Source organism: Lutjanus erythropterus, chromosome 5, assembly GCF_056507025.1.
Source record: "Lutjanus erythropterus isolate fLutEry1 chromosome 5, fLutEry1.hap2, whole genome shotgun sequence".
NCBI classification, from domain to species: Eukaryota; Metazoa; Chordata; class Actinopteri; order Lutjaniformes; family Lutjanidae; genus Lutjanus; species Lutjanus erythropterus.
Window position 1 is genome coordinate 34,417,108 of NC_139321.1, and position 23,311 is coordinate 34,440,418.

The 23,311-nt window shown below is 39.0% G+C and overlaps 1 protein-coding gene across 6 annotated transcripts in view; it reads right to left on the reverse strand.

Annotated features, from left to right (window-relative positions):
• The window catches only part of LOC146327214 (teneurin-3), a 234,377-nt gene that overhangs the window by 77,471 nt on the left and 133,595 nt on the right, over positions 1–23,311 (reverse strand). For all 6 annotated transcript variants that reach the window (XM_084719713.1, XM_084719712.1, XM_084719711.1 and 3 more), the window contains 5 exons: positions 16,739–16,864; positions 14,772–14,986; positions 4,812–5,022; positions 3,616–3,717; positions 1,038–1,232 (listed from right to left, as the gene is read on the reverse strand). In XM_084719713.1, the coding sequence (XP_084575839.1) occupies positions 1,038–1,232; positions 3,616–3,717; positions 4,812–5,022; positions 14,772–14,986; positions 16,739–16,864 (849 nt within the window). The remainder of the gene's footprint in view (positions 1–1,037; positions 1,233–3,615; positions 3,718–4,811; positions 5,023–14,771; positions 14,987–16,738; positions 16,865–23,311) is intronic.

Sequence of the window (23,311 nt, forward strand, 5' to 3'; positions counted from 1 at the left end):
TTTTTTTTTTCTGCGAGTGAGTGGGATTGCTCTGGTGCCAGATGATGGCTGGTGAGCCACAGCTGAACATTTTGCAGTGTTTAGTGGTGGCTGGTGGTAATTTTCCACCCTGTGTTCAACTAGCTCCTCACGGTATATTATAGGGTACTTCCAATATACTGACAGCATAATTATGTTCCATTATAGGCACTAGGAAAAGGAGCACAATTAGTGTCTAGACAGATATAATCAATTACTATTAACAATTTGCAGATCAACTTGCTGATCTAAGTTAATAATTGGCAATTATGACCAACACAATCATCCCATTACTAACAAGGGATAATTTGCAAGAGCGTTATTGTGCTTCCTCTGGAGCTGATTGCTCTGTGCATTTCCATGTATACATGCACACTGGTATTGATCATTTACCTGCAACAATTCATCACACAGGAGCTCTTACATGCCAGCTTGGAACTACAAATGCAATCTTTGTTTCCGTGCCATATCACTTTACTTCAAAGAAAACCGCAATATATTCATTTAGAGAACTCAATAGCCTTTTATATGTAAGGTCAACCGCACATGTAAATCTGAGCTGATAATTGTTTTTTGTCTGCATGGGGATCAATAAAGTTAAATGCACTGAAGTGGAGGGGGAGGTGGACAAGAAAGGAGAAAAAAGCGTTTTCTCAATAGACGGAGGAACAGATGCCATTGACTGATCGATTTTAACAGGTGTCTTCAACTGTGGAGCGCTCCAATAGGTGACTGCATCAACGGGCACCACACAATCTGTTCCAGCTCGTATCCTCGTGTGGTCTGAACACTAAGAGGGAGTTAATTTATACACACGGTATCAATAACAACATCCAGAGCATTATCCGCTCGGCGGAGTTGAAAACAGCGATTGTTTCACCAATGGACTGTGTCGATTCCCCTGGAGCTTCACACAGAAATATGTTGCATCTAGCTGCTTCCACTCCAATGTGAAGACCCTCTGTTGTTGTTGTTGGTTTTTTTTTTGTTTTGTTTTGTTTGTTTTTTTATCCGTTTACCTTGTTCACAGTTGGGTCCTTTGTGCCCGGTGTTGCACACACAGTTACCCGCCACGCACAGCCCGTGTCCACCGCATTGAGGATCGATACACTGGGAGGCGGGAACGTCACACTCGGTGCCTTTCCAGCCGCTGTAGCACTGACAGCGCCCCCTGGTGTACTGCCCGTTACCGCTGCACAGGACCGGACAGGCAGCTGAGGAGACAACAGGCTCAAAGAATTACTTTCAAAGTTGTAAAATGTAAAGATGTGCCTCTATTCTTAAAGGAATAGTTCAACATTTTGGGAAATACTCCATCCTTACTAACTGACTGGTTTCTGCAAGTGCTGAGAAAGTTTTACAAAGTCTTAAGTCTAATAATATGAAACAAACCCTAATAAAACTACAATTTTGACTGGTCTTAGAAATGAACTTGATTATGAAGTTAATGTTACTTTTATCAAGTTGCATCAACTTCAGTCTCACTTTTAAATGTTTTCAGTAGACATTTCTGATCACGCTTAAGCAACTATAAAACAACACCATGGAACCACTGACCACCAGTGACCTTCAAATGCAGACAGGACAAGATGTCTTACATTATGGGGTTTGGATTGGAAGATTTCCTTAAGAGACTAATTAATTGCGTTCATAAATGTCTTAAAAAGTCTTAAATTTGACCTGTTGAAACCTGCAGACACTCTGATTTTACATCTCGTTTGTTTAATCTGCACAAAAACTGAAGAACAAAAACTAAAAAGAAACTTTGGAAACTGCAGTTTACCAAAACAATGAAAAGTAGGCAAACTACATCTTAACTACTCGAAAACAAATTAGCTAAGCAAACTAAAACTACTTTCTAAAAAAGTAGTTCAACTGCATGCAAACTACATCATGAGAACTTCTTATATTATTACACAGAGTTACATCTAAACTGACAATAAGTAATGTGTAGGTGTGTAAAAAAAAAAAACATCATGACAGTATCTTTACTATGAATGTGTACCTAAACTACATGACCTAAAGTAGTGAACTGCTGTCTGAAAGCAGATGAAATTTGAATTTAGGTAAAGTACCATCCAACTACTGCTAATTAGTAACTACAAGTAGTGAACTGCTCCCCAACGCTGATTTCCAACAATGTCAAATTATTCCTTTTGACTCAGTCATTCACTGTAGCTTGTAGATTTGCAGCAACAGCCACAAGTATATAGTATATAGTATAATTCATCTGTTCATGCACATTCTGTAGTAGTTTTCCAGCCATGCAGATAGCTTTGTTTTTATGTGCCCAGATTTAGACAAATCCATCTGTGAAATTCTGGCTGTCACTGCAGTACAATGGGGATGTTTAATGAACGTGTTCAAATGGTTTCAACTGTTGTGTTAGAAACCCTTTTTTTCTTCATTTAGTTTCAATGAAAACAGTGTTACAGAGCAATTAACAAAGTAGAGCTCGACTCATACTGGATTTTAATGCCTGTTTAGAAGATCCAGTGACAATAATTTGGCCAATATTATTCTTTTTTTATATATTACCACATGTTACCACATATTTATATATTACCACATATTACTGATAAAAACCCCTTAAATTTTACTCCATGCCCAATGGCTTTTTCTAAATTGTCATTTTATACTATCTTTAGTATCATCATTATGTGTATGTTGTATGTATGCATTGCATATGTGTGTATGTGTGTGTATATATGTATGTATGCACATATATATTCTTTTTAATCTTCTTTAAATTGTGCTATTCTTGCTTAATTTTTATTGTATGTATATATATATTTGTACTTTTTACTCCTATTCTTCATAGTCTCTATTATGTGAAGCACTTTGAGCTGCATGCTTTGTATGAAAGGTGCTATATAAATAAAGCTTATTATTATTATTAAATTACTTACATGCAGCGATTGAATAATAAACTTGTTGCTGCCCTGTGACAGACAAACTATGTCATCTTTCTATATAATCTCTAATATACAGTACTTGTGGCATTTCTGTGCATTAGGCCTGGGCAATAGTGTTATGTATCACCCATAGACACTTCATCAATAGCAATAAGAAAATTGTTCAATAAAATGTTCAATAGTTTCGCTTAAATGCATCAAATCCAAATGAATGTGCCCTGGCTCATAAACATCAGCATATCCCTTGATGATAATAAGGTGATTAAAGTCAAAATAAGGTGCTCAAATTTAACTATTCCTTATAAAAAAATAGCTCATTAAACATTTTCAGTAATTATCAGTATCCACTGAAATGAAACATTTTATTGTGATACTTTTGCAGCTATACTGGCCAGCCAATCCTAACATTTCTTTTTACTTATCAGCTGATATACACTCCTACATCAATCTATGTGCAAGAGTTAATATTGGCCAATACATCAGCAGACACAATCATTGATCCAGCTGTATGAGACAACCTGATCAATTTTTTTTTCCTGTGCTTTAAGCATCATACACAAAATTCCATTAACCTTCATTGTGCTGGGGTAACTGACCCTCAGTTATCCTTAAATTAAAAAAAAAAAAAGTAATCATGTGCTGAATGGACAGAATAAGAGTAATGCATGAGCTTCATAATTACCTCTGGAACAGTACGGCCCTATGAATCCTGGGAAGCAGTGACAGGATCCCGCCACACATTCGCCGTTCCCGTAGCAGTTGTGTGTGCACTCCGTGACAGAATCTGTGGGTACAGCAGCGAGCAGGTCCGACTATTAATAACTCATCAGATTGTCACATGAGAGCAAATATGAAATTCCTCCTCAATATAACATTTGACAACTGCACAGTTTAAGAAAGACTGCGAGACAACCGAGATACTAACTTATCTTTTTTTTCCCCCCCTGCATGAATGTGGGCTCTCTAAGCATCCCTTATCTGCAGCACTCGTATCAGGCATGGCATACATTTACAGCTATTTGTCCATGTCCCACTAAGGTCTAAGCCTCCATAACATGTACACTGCAGCCTGACTGTTCCCATCTGAGCCATGTTAAGTAAAAGCCACACAAGCATTTTAAATTAGACCAAATAATTCCATTTCCTTGACACATTTTCCTCTGCTCCTGTCTCCTCCTCCCCCTCTCGACCTCTTGAATGACTGATCATGCCCGCACAAGACATGCAATCTCCTGAGTGTTTACAGCTCAAATCCTCTCTGAGTTGAAGTTAATCTGACATATCCTACAGACAGATCTTGTGTTCATTCAACAGACCATCGCTCATAAAGGGCACCCCCAAAAGACCGGGCCCCTCATTTTGATCGGCGTTAAGAGGGCAAACTTTTTTGTTATTGCTCCGGCTTGTATTGGATGTTCATCGAGCTAGCGTCGGGACCAAGGCAATTTTGACCTCACACATCAATACCTTCGTATTTGTAGGGCCAGATCAATGGAGCTCCCCGAAGGAAATAGAAAAAGAAAAACGTTAACTCAACCTTAGTGTTTTTCCTACCTCAAAACCCACAAGGAAATTTCACAGACTTCAGAACACTGAAGAGGTTGTTAGGAGGGAGGGATCAATGCCGTGTATGGTCTCGTATTATAGTGTTGAGCACAATAATCCACTGCCTTCCAATGAAAACTGAGATCTGGCTCCTAGGTGGCTCAAAGTTTGAAAAGCTTAGCTTGTTTGTGCGGGCAGCCACAATTTTCAACAACCTAACTGTTTGTCCATGCAGGTGCAGCTGTTTAAGTAAATTAAAGTCTTCCAAACATGTCATTACACATCATTCCAATCACACTCATCAGCCACTGCAGCAGATGTGTGTCCCCGTACCCTGGATGATGGTGTTATAGGACACTGCCTCCACGTTCCGTCCGTCATTATAAAACGCCAGGTGCCACACCCCCGAGTCCAGGTACTGGATGAATCCGGCCTGGTGGACGGCGACCGGGTGATCCAGCCGGGCCCTCGTCTCCGGCTCGCTCGCAGTTCGATGCTCTTTAGCGATGAGCCGGCTGCCGTCCAACAGCTCCACAAAGTCATACTGCAAAACGACACCCAGAACAGATTCCAACAGATGCAGGCGATTGTTATTTTAATGTCTAATTAAATCAGGCAGTAAAGAGGCGAGGGAGTTCAAAAAGCTCACATTTTCCTCTATTGGATGCTTTGTATGCAGCTCCTCTCGTGATTTCCCTAACAGTCTGAGAGGAACTCTTCAAAGTCGTAACGCAAGACACAACCAGAACAGGTTTGTGTGCACAGCAAATATTCGACCATAATAAGTGTTGATTTTTCAGTGACAGTTATTTGGAGTTGATAGATGTTGTTTGGAGATTTGTTTGTACACTGATGGAGCCGATATGGCTCTGGGGCAAAATGCTCAAAAAATATTCCAAAAATATATTGTTAACTCTGATGGGAGTGCACTTACAAGTACTCTGGCAACGTGCTTCTTATAATCTGCTAAATTAACATTGATGATGTGCTGTTAGATGTGGATGTTTAAAATTCAGAACTATTCTCTGTGCAGTGCACCTGCACAAAATATAACCCCAGTTCCAAAAAAGTTGTAAATAAAAACAGAATGCTATGATTTGCAAATATTTCTTAACTTGTATTCAATTGCATACAATACAAAGATATTTAATGTTCAAAATGATAAAGTTCATTGTTTTCTGTATATATGCACTCATTCTGAATTTGATCCCTGCAACAATTTTTCAGTAGAAACTGATGCATGTGCACTATGCAGTTCAGTACAGTACATACACAATATATTTGAAAAAATGAAGGGTTTGATAGATGCGGTTTGGAGAGTTTTTTGTATTCTGTTGGAGCCAATATGGCTCTGAGGCAAATGCTCAAGAAACATATATATATTGTTAAAGCGATAGTTCACCCAAAAATGAAAATTTAGTCATTATCTATTCACCATCATGCTGATTAAAGGTCGGGTTTAGTTTTCTAGTCCACAAAACACTGCTGGAGATCACTGGTACGGTTGATCTACAGACTGTGAAAACAGCAGCTGCGTTCCACATACATTAACAGGACTTCCTGTTCTCTGCTCCCTGTTCAGGGAATGTCATTGCCAATACAGGCATCACGTCCTTCATGACATACCATGGTAACCACCTCAGATACCCGTTACCATTACTGTGGAAATTTTACACCGCTGAAATAAAATATTGAATATACTCAACAAGAATATAAATGGAACAGTTTTGTTTTTGCTCCAATTTTTCATGATTTTCCAAATCTGAGAGGTCTTTTACTTCAACTCATGAAAGATGGGAGTAAATCGGTGTTGACTTTATATTTTTGCTGAATGTATATTGAATCAAAAACAGATACCATTAAAAACTTATTCTGATGGAATCTATGTAGCTTGTGAATGAATGTGATTTGATTAATTAACAAGATGTACAGTGTCATTCCTAAAAACATGAATATAATGCAGATTATTTGCATATTATAATGTAATATAATATGTTGATTATTTATAGATTAATATTTACAAATATTTAAATACATTATGTCGTCCTTAGTTACGAATGACAACATCAGTACTACTACTTTGTGAGCTCCATTGTTTGGTTTTGGAGCTCCAGCGAGGTGCAGTGACTGATGGGTAATCTTGTGTGTCAACTTCCAGCAAAGTGAGGAACCGCTGTTCAGTTCTTCCTTACACAGTTCACAGTTCCCTTTGAACTGAGCATGTTTTGCTCCCTACGATTTGTAGTCTTCCTTAACATGGCTGAATATCCTGTACAGTCCACTCTGTGGGGAACTAGTAGGTGACTGGAATCCACCTTATCAGAGTTTTAATTGCTTTGTTTGTCTTAATACCCTGTACTCTTTGGTATACAGTAGAGATACTGAGTGGATTTTCCTGGTAAAATAAAGGAAATTCATTTAGTTAATCTTTAATCTGCAATTAATTCAAACAAAAAATATCTTTGTTGGTAAGGTCAGAATTTTTCTCTATACAGTTCAGAATACACAGTACATACACAGCATATTATAAAAAATACAGGAGTTGATAGATGTTGTTTAGAGAGTTGGAGAGCCAATATGGCTCTGGGGCAAATGCTTACACATATTGCAAAAATATATTGTAAACTCTGATGGGAGTGCACTTTAAAGTACTCTGGCAACATGTTTATTATAATCTGCTAAATTAACATTGGTAATGTACTGTTTAGATGCTTAAAATTCTGAGTTATTCACTGCCAATGCACCTGCACAAAATACAAAGATACACTAAAATCTTCCTCAACTGCATTTATACACAATTGTATTTATATTCACTAAATTAAAGTGAATGTTCATTGATCTACAGACTGTGAAAACTATTACTGATATTATTAAATACTTTTGTTTGTCTTTAATACAGGATTACCTGATATACAATAGAGATACTGAATGGATTATCCCAGTAAAATATAGTAAATGTAATTGAATTCATAAAACTGTTTGTTTACTGATAGAGCTGATATGGTTCTGGGGCAAAATGCTCAAAAATATTACAAAAATATATTGTTAACTCTGATGGGAGTGTAATTAAAAGTACTCTAGCAATGTGCTTTTCATAATCTGCTAAATTAATATTGACAATGTGCTGTTTAGATGTGGATGCTCTAAATTCAGAGTTGCCAGTGCACCTGCACAAAATACAAATAAAAAGATAACTGAAGCAAAATAAGTCTATACACAGTTTAATTTATCTCCTCAAGATCAAAGTCAATACATCATTGATCTACGGACTGTGAAAACTGTTACTAATGCTTGATATGTTTTAATTGGGTTCTTGTTTGTTTTTAACACCCCGGACTCCCTGAGTCAATTTTCCTGATAAAATAAAATACATTCAACTGAATGTATCATATGGAAAGTAAATTTGTCCTTTATGATAAAGTCAGAATTTTAGATGTACACTATACAGTTCAGTATACACAGTGCATACACAGTATATTATAAAAAATAAATGCAACTAATACCTCAGGCTTATTTTTTCCCTATACATTAGGAATGCGGCATAACAGTTTCTCTCTCTTTTTTTCTTAAACAAACATTGATTTAAGGGTAAACAAGGAGTAACGAGTCGTCCCTGCCAAGTGAAACGAGTAAAGCGGCGCATCTGCTCTCACTGCACCTGCTCAGCACCTGAGCCTCATTTTGACTGAAGCTGTAGGATACGGAGCACTGCAGCAGCAGAAAACAGTGTAACACATACAAGCAATCCCCCGAACAGGTTATAGGCTGCAGAGGAGCACAGCAGATGCTGAAGCGGTCGGTAGCTACACAGATGCACTGAGCCTATAGTGAAGACAGGGTGGAAAAGAGTCAGGAGCGTGTTGCATACAGATTGGCACTGGAGCCAGTTTTTAGAAGAGCTTCTACTTAAATGCAATGATGAGGCTGTTTGCAGAGAGCTTTGATGAAATCTATAAAGCCAATGATTTTTTAAAATGGAAATTTAAATAAAAAAAAAAAACATCCCAACTGTGTCTCAGATTAATTTTTACATATTGAAATTGATTAATTGAAATTTATTTTAAAAAATGCCTGATTTTTCAAAAGCAGTGGCCCCTAAATCTAATGTTCCCCTGCATCACAAAGTTCCCACAGCAGGAGGACCACGCAGACTGTGTTTAACAACTGCTCACATAATAAGAACAGCTCTAAATATGTGTCCAGTAATAAAAAGTGAAGAGAGGGGAATGTGGGGAAAAAGCTTAGTACCTCATTTTGTTGCAGATCAGCAAGAATCTCTCCCTTAAAGTCATATAATATGGTAAAATACCAGAAAAGCTGGTGCTTCTAATTTTTTTCTCATAAATAATTTAAACGAGAAATATAAAAATATCATAATAACACTCTGACATTAAAACTGAACTTTGAAACTCAATATTTTTACGGTAGTGTTCCATCAAATTACTGTGTATAATATGAGCATTTCTCCCCAAAAATCCAATTTCAGCCTAAATCTGCAGCTCTATTGAGCTTTTTAGTCTCTTTCAGCTCATTGTATTGGTTTCATGGCCCGCAATAAATCACAACAACCCCTCACCAACCCCATTTCCAGAAGCAGCAGGAAGCTGTTTTCAGCAAAACAGCAATGATAAACCCACTGTACACTGCACTACTGCTCAGCACCAAACAGCACACAGACAACATTATGAATTGGCTGCTACCGTCTAGCCCTGAAGAGCAAAATATTTTTTGTCAAGAGTTGTCAAGAGTTCAACCCAGTGCTCAAATAAGAGCAAATGTTGGATTAACATTCCTCAGGTGGCCAGGGGCTGCATTATAGACACTGTCTTGATTTTTTTTTTCCCCCAATTTGATATTACAGAAGAATTTAAGAACCTTAAGACTTTCTTACTACATCATATCGTATGTAATTTACTGTGAGCAGGTCATTCCTGCAAAATAACCTTAAAAGGGTGATGCAATAGAGGGGTCTTCCTCATCATCCAATCATCCTGAAGGGGTTTATTGTACAATAATGACCTGCTCACAGTACATTATCCTGCTTATTATATAATAACTGACCAAAAAGTCCATAATTTGACGCAAAATGTTAACTTTAAAATGATTTTATGAATTTAAAAATGATCTTATTGCCCTTCCAGAGTCTATAATCAGAGCATAACTTCAAGATAGATGAGATCAAGGTTTTAGTAACATCTGCAAAGAAATCCAAAGGTGTTCTTTTTGGTAAATTTATGGTAACTTGGGAGATAAAATAAAGAGAGTGAGCTAAAACAGCAGACACCATCTCTGCTGTATCTGACATCCATTGTGTAAAAGCAATAAAAGAGCAGCAAACACTACCTTAAGAAGTCTGTAATCAAACATTACCATTAGCCCTTGTTAGCAAACATTAACGTTAACTACCTGCTGGCAAACACTAGTGTTTGCTATCTGTCAGCAAACACGACTATCATTTACTGTAAAGCCATAAAAGAGCAGCTATACGGAATAAGCAAGTATACTAAGACTACCGTTACTATCTGTTAGCGAACACTATCATTAGCTACTGTTTGTGTATTGTGTAAAAGCAATAAAAAAGTACCCATATGGATTAAATTAAAGTTAGCTAACACCACTGTTAGTTATCTGTTAGCAAACTGTTACCTACAGTTATCTAGTTAGTAGGTTAGCTCTTTCTACAGATGGAAAAGTGAAAATTAGGACAGCTTAACAGTTGATCCTAAAATTAGTAGTTTGTAATATAAGTTTCTGGGAAGTTAGGAGTCACGTTTCCTATCCTAATTAAGATAATAACACTGCTTTAGGAACTTTTCATCTGTAATGGCTTATTTCCTAAATGAGGTCCTGAACTTAATTACCACTGTAACCAAACAGTTAAGAGATGACTTGAAAAATAGGAAGTTTCTGTAATACAGTCCCAGAAACACAACTCCAAATGAATGCTCGTGTTAATCTGTTTCTGTTTGAGGTGTAAATCCGCTACTATTTGCTTATACTTTAGCTAAAACAACTTACTAATCTGTTCATATGTCAGTGCTTTGCATCTGTTGTCTTGTTATTGAGCTGTTGTCTGCATAACAGCCAAAAATAAGTTAATGCAGCTTCAAAGGACAAGTGTATAGGATACTGAATACTGATATTGATACCACTAGCATTACCCTCCCTATCAAAGCATGTAGGAAAAAACTATAGTGGCCCCCAAACTCCTGTGAAATGTGAAAGGCCCCATCTGGAGCTGGTGTTTGATTCGTCAGTTCTGGGATACTTTAGAAACATGACAGCTCAACATGCTGGAAGAGGACCCACACCCTCTAAACGCCTCATTTTAAGGTATTATTATTATCTTATATATACACTAATGAAAACAACCAATATATCACCCTCAATCTTGCACACTGCTCCTTTAAGTCAGTATGTGCACAACTTCCAACTTCATAAAAACACAATGGACTTGGAAATAGTTGAGGGAAGGGGACAAGAAAATATATTAAAACCGGATTTAGTGCTCAGGAATGTAACAAACATAGACCCAAGCAACCTTTCAGTTGACTTGCAAACGACAGGAAAGAGAGCATTAAGTAAGGGGCAGGTGAAGTCAACACTGTGATTTAAACCCCTTTGAGTCGAGATGGGGGGCAGGGGAGGCATATTAACCTGGCGGAAGTTGACTTCTTTGTGTTGTTGGCTTGAGGGGGAAGTAATAAAACAGTTCATCCCACGAGCCCTAAACCTCCTGGCCGAGTGCATACATCTCGATTAGCCGGTGTGAAAGCCCCCCCCAACTCATCTCAATCCAACAATACCGGTGAATAACAGGCAGGAGACCAAGCATGGAGAGACCGCCGGATGCCCCACGGACAGAGGAGGAACGCTCAGAGCCTGTAAATTCTTCAGCCTTTAGATCGAGTGAACTTAGTCTGGCACTTGATAACAACTGAGTACAAATTCTTCAGGAAGAAAGTACAAAAGTTTGTTTCTCCCTCCTTGTTTGGGTTGTATCTGCACAGACAGGCACTCAATAGCAGATGGAGGAAGTCTATATTTGAGAAGGGTGGAAGGCTGTTGCACTTAAATGTTGTCTTGTCTCCCAAGCGGTGAATACAACGAACAGTCAATATCTCTCATTGGGGTCTTTCATGCTCAGTTAAGTAAATGCATTGATTTGTGCCCCTGGTCCCTGAACAGTACGTAATTTAGAGGTGGCCACAATGGACACAGTGTCCAGCATTGACAAGCTTGAGTGTCTGTACAACAATTGCCTGAGACATAAAAGTAGTGTCTTGTTAATTAGTACCCTTTGGTCTTTGATTTTGTTGGGCTTCCTTTTTTCACCTTGAAAGTGCAATCCAGCTCACCTGTTGTCACTCGCATCGGCCTTTCTTCCATCAAAGAGTGGCCCTAACTGTCTACACTTGAGTGAAGCCCATCTTTACTAAGAGAGAATGTCAAGAAGGTGAAGCTAAGAGCTTTTGCAGTCAAGTGTGGTGGAAAATAGCCATTGTCTGAGTGCTTCCATCACCATCACCAGACATTGGACATTCGGATGCCCAGAAATGTCATTCAAGTGACACATCAGACATTTTGGAAACACTTCAATTTGCAAATGTTAGACGTTTAGTGGAAGTGAAAGACGTGCGTGCCCACACGCGGGTAAATCATAGCGGAGAGGAGAAAACTGAAACTAAACTAGTGCCCAGTGCTAATTTGCAAATACGTGTCCGGAATTTCAATAATGGCTCTCATAAGGGCAGAAGAGTCCCATTCAATAATAGGCATTTACATGGTTTGATATATTTTTCAACTTAAAATATGGATTTGATTTTCCTTGGAAACAAGCTCACTTAATCTGTGGAGCATTTCCGTCTCTTTTAACTGACTATTTTGGTTTCACAGCCAGCAACTTAACTGTTTTGGCTCAGTCTCACTGCTCTCACCAGTATCAATTCCAGATGCACAAAGCAGCAGTCTCTAGCGAGAAAGCTCAAAAAACCCCACTGTACACTACCTGCCCAGAACCAGATGGCAGATAGACAAAGTTAGTGACTAGCTGGGGAGGATAGTGGAACATTCAGCATCTAAAGAGCCAGATAAACATGTGTTGGTGGAGACCAAATCAGAGCTAAAATAAATTTGATATTGGACTTACAGTAACACATTATCCATCACATCTTTATAAGCTGATAAATATGTCAATGTATGATTCTGGCTTTTAGTGCCTTGATGAGGCCAAAGAAATAAATACATTATGAAGGGTAAGAGACACAATTTTAATAGCCTTTAATATAAAAAAAGGATATTGGCAGGGCATAATGCAGATAAAGGTAATTCTAGTGTAAACCATTGTGTAAAAAAGCTGTTTGATTTGATATCAGGGGCAAAGTGCGGAATTATCAAAAAATTTTATAGATTATGGGGAAATGATTTCTTAACCCTACTAAAACAAAGTCATTGCAGGAACATAGTTGCAATGTTACTTTTGTAACATGTGACATTGTAGCAGCCTACCAAGTGAAGTTCCATGGTGTCATTGCCTGCACATCATTTTCAACATCACTGATATGTTGTCCTAATGTTTCATCCACTTTTTGGAGATGATGTGACATTTTAGCAACATTGCAGCAACGTCATTACATAAAGTACAGGAAATGTCACGCACAGGACACTGAACAAACTATATATACTACACTATATAGCAATACTATAGAATACCTGTTATGCTGTAAATGTTCAACAATGTAGCAACCACATAACTAAAGGTAACTTTGTAATTGTAATGTTGCAGTAACACTGGGGTTGGGCGATTGGATGAATATATCATCAGTTGAATTCATCGCCAGTTTTTTGGCCGATTTTTAGGGAGATACTTGTCATTTTATTTTGCAAATGTAATGGTCTGCAGAGTGACAGCTGCTGCGCCGTGCTACACTCTCATCCAGCAGTGCAGTACACACCCACTCTCCGGACAATGAGTGCACTAAGGTGGGTGAAGAGTGAGAGGAAAACTTTTCACGCAGTGAATAAAGGATTTATTTTGACCAAACCAGAGTTGGTAATTGTTGGAAGAGTGGACAGACTAACTAAGACGGTTTTGGTGAGTTTTACATGTTTTTCTGTCAAGTTTGAATGAAGTGTGCTTTCTGAAGCGTTAACAAGCCAATTAAGCTTGTCTCAGTTCGGTAAGAGAGAGAAACTTTAATTCAGAAGGTGTACAGTTGTATTTCTCCATTTAAAAAGGAAAACAAGTGTTAGAATACTTAATTTCTTTGTGAGTGCATTTTGTTTATTGGACAAAGGGAACATACGCAGCATAGTGAATTTGCCGCTTGCACACATCTCCCAGCTGAGACTCGAGAGGATGGGAGGAGGGGGGGACAAAGATATCTCCAATCGCCAATGGATGTGCTGATGGTCGCTTGGAAAATTTTTACGTATCGCCCAACTCTAAGTAATGGCATAAATAATGCATCACAATTACAACATTGTAGGGACATACAGTGTTTGTATTAAAAGTTCTTGTTTTATTTATATAGGAAAATCATTGAAATGTATCTTTGACATGATAGAAAGTCTTCTAACAGAAGCACAAGTAGAGATGTACAGTACGTCAATAATGCTGATTAGCAGCAATAGAATGTAAACGTCTGATCATACCAGGCCAAGTTAAGTGGAACACCATCACGTCATGTGGTACGTCAAGCTTAAGACTAATAGGAAGCGCTGCATACTGTACATAGCTTGGGATATTTCTAGACCTCTACAACTAGTTTCTTGTAATCCCTTGTACTACACGACAAGAGACAGAGGTGAGGAGAAGAGTAGAGGAAGAGCTGGTGGGGGAGCCAGGATGTAGGCTACAGACAGGGAGTGCGTGGGTTTATTTATGTATTTATTTATTTATTGTCTTGTAGATACAGACAAAAGGGAAAAGCAAGCTACAAACCTGCAAATAACACCTGAGGCACAAGTAGGAGCTATTTTCTTTCTATGGAAGAAATCAACTGGGACTACTTTCTTTCTACTAGTGTGAAAAGTTCCTCTATGAAGACACTGTTGTGGAACTTTTCTTAGAGCTTTGAGCACCACAATCTGCCATGTAGCTCCAAAAATGTGTATTTTTGGATTTTGGGGTGAACTGTCCCTTTAAGGCTGTAATGGCAAAACCCTTGAGTGTATTTTATCAAGAAAAGATGCATTTTATTGCTCACCAATTCGACTTCTCATTTGTAAGAAAAAGAAGATGTTATTTTTTCTTCAGTTTCAATTCAAACATTTCCAAAAAAAAAGCTTTACCTGAGTGTGAGATGGTGCAAGACCCTTTCGTCCGTAGACTCCAATCAGTGCGTTCTTCTGTACCGAGATGTTGAACTTAAGGAACCGTGGCTGCTCCATGCTTAGTTGGGAACGCCAGAACACCCCCGGCGGGACGCTCTGCCCCACCCTCTTCCCTATGTCGACCTGTCCAGTGTCGATGGAGTTGTTCTCCTGATGAAGCACGCTAGTCCTTCCTAGAAGACAGGAACACACCCCCACCCAGATTATGTAAGGTGTTACGGAACCAAAACAGCACAGTTAAGGTGATAAGTATGAATCAGTCATCACAAAGCCTTTCATGCCATCAACTAAAAACCCTCACACTCACACCTAAAATACAATCTTGGTTTTTGTGCACGTCTTTGATCTCTGCATATCGGTAAATTCTGCATTGTATTTTCTGCTCTCCAGTGTAATCTTATTCAAGCAGGGACTTAACGGTAAGATAGTCATATCTTTTCCAAATGAGCAATGACCAACCATGGCAGGATTATAAGTAATGGTTCCCTGTGGTCCATGATGCACTGCTCACCGAAAAAAAATGACCAGATATAATTGGCTTTTTATAAGACTCTAACAGGCCGCAACTCTCATCTTTTCTCTGGTCCTGGTGACTCATAGAGTGAGGCTTCATCTCAGATAAGGTCTAAATGGAATCTGTCAGATATACTGAGCGCTACCTTGCCAGAGCAATAACAGCAAATCAAAACAATTTTGCGAATGATGTCCTTAAACTGTGTCCTTACAGCGCCAGAGATGAAGGGATGGCCAGTTTTAATATGACTCATGCTTGCATGAAAAACTGTAGCCTGCAAAGGTGCTATTACGAGAACAGATTTCATTGTTAAGAAGAAAAATCTGTAAAGCGTTTTCAAGTCCCTCGCTGTCTCGAGCTCTGCGGTGGAAGTACCGCAGCTGTGCCCCTCACAATTTACTGCGGCGGTGACTTTTAACTTGTTAGGAGGATGATGCAGCGTTGTCCCGCGACATAATAACAACTCAACCTTTGCACCTGCATCTCGTAAGAAGTGTTTCAATGTGTACACTGTAGCTGCGAGTGTATCTGTTTGTGCCAGACCTCCATTATTTGCATCCCTCACTCCCGTGTGTGTAATGAGGCCATTGCCTGTCACTTTAGCTTCAGTCAAAGTGAAGACTGGAAGCCAAGTTTACCTCTGGGGAGAATAATAGACGCCTATTGATTGCCTTTAAACAGTCCAAAACCTGCCTCATGCTATCTTAATTAGCAGTACTTATGAGGATTTAAATCTAGCCGAGTTTAAACAATTGAGCTTTTGCCTGGCCTACTCAACTCAATTAATGCTTTCATGGCCGTGCATTCTAAATACCTGAGTGTGCTTAGAGATTAATTTGGTGGCTTTTGCTGTAAAGGTGAACCGAGATCGCCTGCCTGCTTGTTGTTGAATACACAATGGTCCAAGATTATGATTAGGTAGTACAAAGCTGTCTGGAATGAGCTAATTAATATTCAGAAGGTGAAAGATCTCAATAAACTCTAAAGGCTGACTGGGCAGTCAGCACCAAAACATTTCAGTCTGTCACTCATGAGGCTAAATGGTTTGTTGTTGTTGCAATAATTCTTTTCTTAATCATCATTTGAACCTTCACTTCTTTTAACCTTTTTTTAAAAAGAAGTTATTTAATTTCAAAAAGCAGTAATTACAGATAGTCTTGTTTTCAGTCAGGCTGAGAGTCTTTGCACATTTTTCGGCAATAAATGTTTTATTATTTTCATATCCGAAAAGGAAACCTTAACCTTGATAGCACAATATATATTCAAGCAATGCCAATAACCTTGACCAGAAGAAATATCTGAGATACAAGGAAGCCAACAAAAGAATAAACAGTATTAGTCTTGTGCATTCATTCTGTTAAATGAATGCTAATTAGCAGTTTATTCAGATGTCACTCTTTTATTTCCTCACCGTCAGCAGCCAGAGCTGTCACTATGCTCGACTGAGTGGGCCCTGTCTTCCCAACTCCTCCGTTTTCAAACGCCGGCTGGTTGTCCAACTCTTGGAGCTGCCAATTGAGGCCGAAAAGGTGCATTGCTGTGAAATACACAAAAAAGCTGCGTGGGCTTGTAGAAATGGATAAACAAATAAGCAAATAGCCGCACAAAAACAATCAAGCCACTTAAGCACAAAAGACCTGTGGGAGAGCACAATGGATGGATCCAATGCAGGCAGAAAAACACAGTTTAACTTCCAGCATTTCAGTTCACATTTTTGTTTTCCGAGGCTACCCTGCCACGGGTGGCTTTTGTTTAAACGCAGCACTGATAGAGGCCAGACAAAGTCATTTCAATCGATACTTAGGAACCCTGTTGCTATAGCATGTTTCCTTGGGGAGCGCCATTCATTAACGTGCCAGAGTGTCTGCACACAGTGTCTGCTACTGTATCAAAGAGAGCACAATTTGTATTGTGACAGAAAGCCTTCACTGGAGACACAAATACGACATACACAGGAGAAGTCTTAAACTCTCTAATACAAAGCAGGAAGGACACGGAGATGTAGCTACATTTGTGTGAAAGGGTGAGTCGGAGGAGGAGGCAGAAAGTGAGAGACTTTTAAGAAAGTGTAAGGCAGTTTATTGAGACAGACAGTCACAGCGGGGGGAGGAAGTGAGAGGGTAAGATGCTGCAACACTCCTCTAGTTCTCTTACATAACTAAACTGTGTCTGGCTTTCATTCAGCCAACCTGCTTTATTGTCACAGTATTGGATGCAATCAAACTGTGTTTTTGTTGTTTTGGGAAACTGAGGTGCCTCTGTGAGCGCAGCAAGAGGGCCAATCTCCTTCAAAGTCACCAGCCAGGGAACATGCTGAGGAAGCATCTTGATTTCCGACCATTTGATCTGCGGGAGGAACTTTTCTCCAACACCCGTTGTTCGCTGGGAAGATGGATATTGACTGCAGCAAATAACTTGAGAGGTGGATGTGGGGCCAGAGAGAATATCAGATGTGAAGGAGACCAAAAGGGAGATGGGAAATTTGTATGGACAGAGTATCAATGGGTGCTTTGTTAAGAAATTTTGTTTAAAGCCTGCTGATGAAAATACTTGGCACCAGTTTAGTAAGAATATACGCAAGCAGTGTCCTTGGTAGAGGAAATTAATAGGTACCCTTGAATTTGAATCAAATAGTTCACATTTAAAGGTCCACTGTGTAAGATTTGATCTATTGACAGACTATGGCAGAAATTAAGTATAATATTTATAAGTATTTTTTCATCAGTGTATAATCACCTGAAAATAAGAATTTCATTACCTTAGAATGACCTGCTTATTTACAGAATGCACAATTCCTCTTCTACCACTTTTCCATACACATATACTGACTTGGTTTGACTTGGTTTGACTTGCCATGTCAGCCAAGCATGGTATAGATTAGTATCTTTATTACAACAGGGCTACCTGCTTGAAGGTGTATCGTTCAAGCAGCTGTTAAATGGAGACTAAACGCTACATTTTCTGTAAGTTCTTCATGATAAAAATCACCCTGTTGTTGTTATCAAAAAGCTTTTATTTTGAAGCTACAAAATCAGAAAATGCTGGGTTTTCATCATCAGTCACACAACTCCTCAACAAGAATCTTCAAACCACAGAGATTCACAACAAACGTGCTGAGAGCTGAACACACAGACTTAAAAACGGATTTATCCCTGCTCTCTATACACAAGGGGGAGAAGTGGGGATGTCATGGAGTGGATGCAGTTGCCATGACGACACCGCAACCCGCTTGGATGCGGATCTGGCACACTTTGGCCCCACTCCAGAGAAGGTCCATCTCGGGTGCGACTCAGCACAGCGCAGCACTTTAAAAGTTGGAATGGAAATGTAAATCAGCGCAGCACAGTTTGATTCAGCATGGCCAAAAGTGCCAACAGAAAAAGCCCCATTCCACTGAGACCGCCATGTTGCACCATCATGTTTCTACAGCAGCCAGATAAACAGAACACTACCTCTAAGACACAGCCTTCTGCATTTTGCATGGGTTTTACAGCCACCAAAGATTCTCCTTCCTTTAACATGGAGTAATAATGTTTGGTTATCCAGTACTTTGAGCCAGCATCACCCTCAGTGTCAGAATCCATTTCAGTTGCTGGTGAAATGAATCAGCAACTGAAATTAATGCTGACTGTATCATCAATATTTTTGACATGACTGACTTTTCTAAACACTGAGTGGACTAGTCTGACAGGACCTCCCCATGTGAAAACCTGCTAGATCTGTGTACTCTGCTACAGCAATGCGATTTTCTTTTGTTGCTATTGATATCATGGTTTTTTTAAAGTGTTCTGAATCTTTCTCCATCTTCAACCAGATTCAGATCAATCGCAGGACTGTTGTACAACTGCATCACAAACAGACACAGACAAAATCTGCAACCTAACACAACTTGCCAAGAGTTAGACAAATTCTCTAAAGATTTCCTCATTTGTCCCCAACACTGAATCCAAGCACGACAAACACTCTCCTTGGCCTACTTAAACTGTAAAATACCAACTTCTTCAAACTGTTCACTGTGTAAATATTTTCATTTTTTTAAACAAACATGTTGGTGGCTTTAAACTGAGAAAAGTGCTACAGAATCCACAGAAAACGCTGTGTGCTGAGCTCTGTGCCAAATTGCAGAGATCAGCCGAGGACATGGAGCATTACCTGAAGTGAAACACCCTCCAGCTGAAAAAAAAAAAAAAAAGAAAGTGACATCTACTCTTGCAAAATGATTGACAGCATGAAATTAAAGCGGGTTAAGGTATTGCTTCAAGAATAAAAGGTAGCATAATCTTTTACATAACAAAACCTGTATTAAAAAATTAGCATTAAGTATATTGGAAAATGAACCCTTTTAATGCTGAGAGAAAAATCCGTCTCTAAGCTGACTGGCAGACGACAGGACAGGACACTTTATCAAGAAGAGACATGGGATGACAGACACTGCTCTCAAACACAAAGTGCTGTTGCCTTTTAACTGAAGATGCAAAATGCTAGTTTTTAATCTTACTCAAATGTCAAAAATAACCTCATGTAAAAATATGTACATTACATCTAGCAAAATTAAAAGTTCCTTATATTTAAATTGAAGCATTATTGTTGTTGTCACTGCATTGCATTGTGGGTAGTGTTGTGCATGTTGCTGAAATTTAGCAGTTAGTTAGCCTATTAATTACTTCTCTCACAAGTAAGCAAATTACTTTTCCAGTTACTGCATATAAAAGTAATTAGTTAGAAAGGAGACTAGCACAAAAGCTACTTTTAAGTATCTTCTTACTATTTTAGTTACTGTTAAATTTCATCTATCTTTGTACTCATTATCAGTGATAGGAGTTATTACTGTTCAAGACACCAGTGGAGAGCAATGACTAACATTCCTGCACGTAACCCACCCTTTCATTGCCTTCAGTGTGGTAGAAGAACACGATGCTGCAACAGCATTAATAAATAATTATATGATGACCAGTTTATATATCTATATGTTGGTGTAAAGCGTGCTCACATTGTCTGACCCGTCATAAGGTAGGCTGATGTTAGATCATAGATAGGAGAATTTGTTGTGTTAGTCTTGTTAAGACAAAAAGTAACACTAAGACAGAAGTCACAAGTCCATTTCAATTTCAGTAACTGTAATCGTGTCAATTTAAAAAAAGTAATTAGTTACATGCCTAGTTACTGCAAAAAGTAGTGGAATTACAGTTACTCCCAATACTGATTGTGGGCTATTTATGCCGGCATTGTGTCCAGAGCTTTCATACTGTAATATAACCCTGGAAATACTATTGGTTACCTACCACATACTATAGTATGGATTGCTAGATGCAGCTAAAGTACAGCTAAGGCTGATGGAAATGGATAAGAAATGTTGACCCAGTGATGGAGCAAGATGAAATGTCAGGGGATCACCAAAGTTGTGTGAATTTATCCACTTAATAGATGTCAAGATCTTTTACTCCAAGCTACAAATCTAAGCCTCATGGTTACTCTAGAGTAAAAGTCAAGAGTCTAAAACCAGTCTCGACTGGCTTGGTTCCTGACAGTAGACTGACTCTAGTTCATTTAGCATGATAAGTCCAGACACCGTCTAAAGCTTAACACTGTGCACTCCCATCTCCCAGTATCACCAGCTTTCTACCAGAGAGGAAACTGTGCGTGGCGGTGGGCTCTTGTGTATCACACGCTGCACAGAACCACCGAGAGCCTTCCCCTCTTCACTGCTCTTAGTGCACCAGGGCCTGAATCCCCACTTACCTCATCAACAAATTGCTTTGAGGTGAATAGCCCTCAATTTATGCATTTGCATAAGTTATTCCTGCTGCCTAGGCCAGTTCAATTAATATTTATGGGCCATGAGCAATTCTCTTCCTGAGCAAGAAGCTGGGAGAGCTAACCTCTAATCTCCGAAGTCAAAATTTGCCCTGCGGAACACCTCCACTGACAATGAATGGGTGGTTGAATTTGTGAGTTTACAAGATGTTTTTCTGAGCTCTGACATCCACATGGCATTTCATGTACACAAGCACAAACCCTTCTGCACTGGAAAATGTAACAGGAGGGAAGAAAATCCTCTTGGCGGCTCTCACAGCAAATTCCCCATCTTGTTCACATGATTCTCGCTGGTGTTGTTATCTGGAAAACACAGTGGTAATTATGCCACAGGTGAAAGTTGTGTGTCTTCTTCATAAGAACCACAATTACCTCCTCATGGTTGTATGCCTCCTTCAACCAAACAAGTTCCAGTTTACATCCATATTTGTATAATATGTTTAGTGAGACTTTGAAGGGATTTAATGAAAGCTATTAAGTGTATTATTTATCACTATATTTACAAGTATGATTCCAGTGAATAATTTTGAGTGAGGAACATGCTGTCTTCATTTAGAGACTATTTTTACAGAGGAATAAAGAGGACTGATAGAGAGCTTCAAATGTTTTTGCAGAACATTATGTTGTCACAGTGAGTTTGACCTTTAACCTTTTGGATATAAAATGTCATCACCTACTTACTTTACCCTGTTAGCCATTTGTGTGAAATTCTGTCATAATAAGCATACGAATTCTTGAGTTATGGGTGATGGTGGTCTCAGTCAGAGTTACCTCTGACCATTAAAATCTAAACAATTCATCCTTGATTCCAAGTGGACAAGTGTAACAAGTTTGAAGAAACTCTGTCAAAGTATTTTTGAGATATTGCATTCACAAGCATGGGACAGATGGACTATAGGTCACAGTGACCTTGAATTTTGACCTTTGACCACCAAAACCTAACCAGTCCCTTCTTGAGTCCAAGTGGACATGTGTACCACGTTTGAAGAAATTCTGTCAAAGCGTCCTTGAGATATCAAGTCCACAAGAATGGGATGGATAGATTGATGGACGACCTGAAATATAACACCTCCAGCCATAGCTGTCGCAGAAGCATAAAAATAAGTAATACTTTAAAGCAATGCAACTTTAAGAATTAAAAAACATGAATGAGAGTAAAACTTCTTGAGTATTTCTGTTAAAATATGCAGAGGACACTACTCTGATGGCCTTCGTCAGCAAGCATAATTAGTCGATTTACCAGACAGAGAGGTGGCCCATCTGGAGTCACGGTGTGCCAACAACAACTTGGAGCTCAACAGCCTCAAAATTATTGAGATAAACATTGTTTTATGCTGGAACCTGCCTCACATCTCCCCAGAAACGTCCCCAGGGGACTCCTCGATATGAGCTGCACGGCTCAGAGCATGGATGAGATGTTCCCGTTTTCTGGAAAAAGTGTCTCCAACAAACTCAGACAGAATGACAGCATCTCTAACACGAGATCGACCAGCGCGGGGTTTGTTTTTGTGGTCCTGTGGCAATTGAAGCAAGCTCAATGTCACCTTCTGTTAGTCTCTGTGGGATTTCTAGAGTTTCCTATTGGTATTAGATTACTATCAGTCTTTTTTTCTTTTTTTTCAACACAGCACTCATCACCGATAAGTGGAGCCACCTGTATCATCCACTCTCCTCTGGCAACTGGAACAGCCTTGTTAAAAACCAAAAGTTCCCACCGTGTCAATAGTTTCATGAGAGCTATCACTTCAATTGCTTGGCATCCGCTGAAAAACACATGAACAACTGATTCCCTCCTTTCCTGATCAATCCAATTTTAGGCTTCAAGGAATTAGTCTCTTCTTAAATTAGAAATCTGTGAGATACACTCTTGCAAATCAACTAAAAACAACCGATGCTTCATTTAAAGACCTTTTAATTACATATTCTCTATATATGTCTGACATTTAAAGTCAGACAAACAAGTAGATTGTCTTCTCCTTTTAAACGTTTTGATCAAACATGTTCAGTGAGCACATTCACATTTGGTTTTGTTTGTGCGGTTCAATTTAAAGAGCATTTCCAAAAATCCACATGCTCTCTCTGCCTCCAATCAGAGCATCAAAGCTGGACTCGGTCCTGATTGGCCTCCCTCTATCTGAACAATTGCTGAAATCCTTCCAATCAGGCTAGT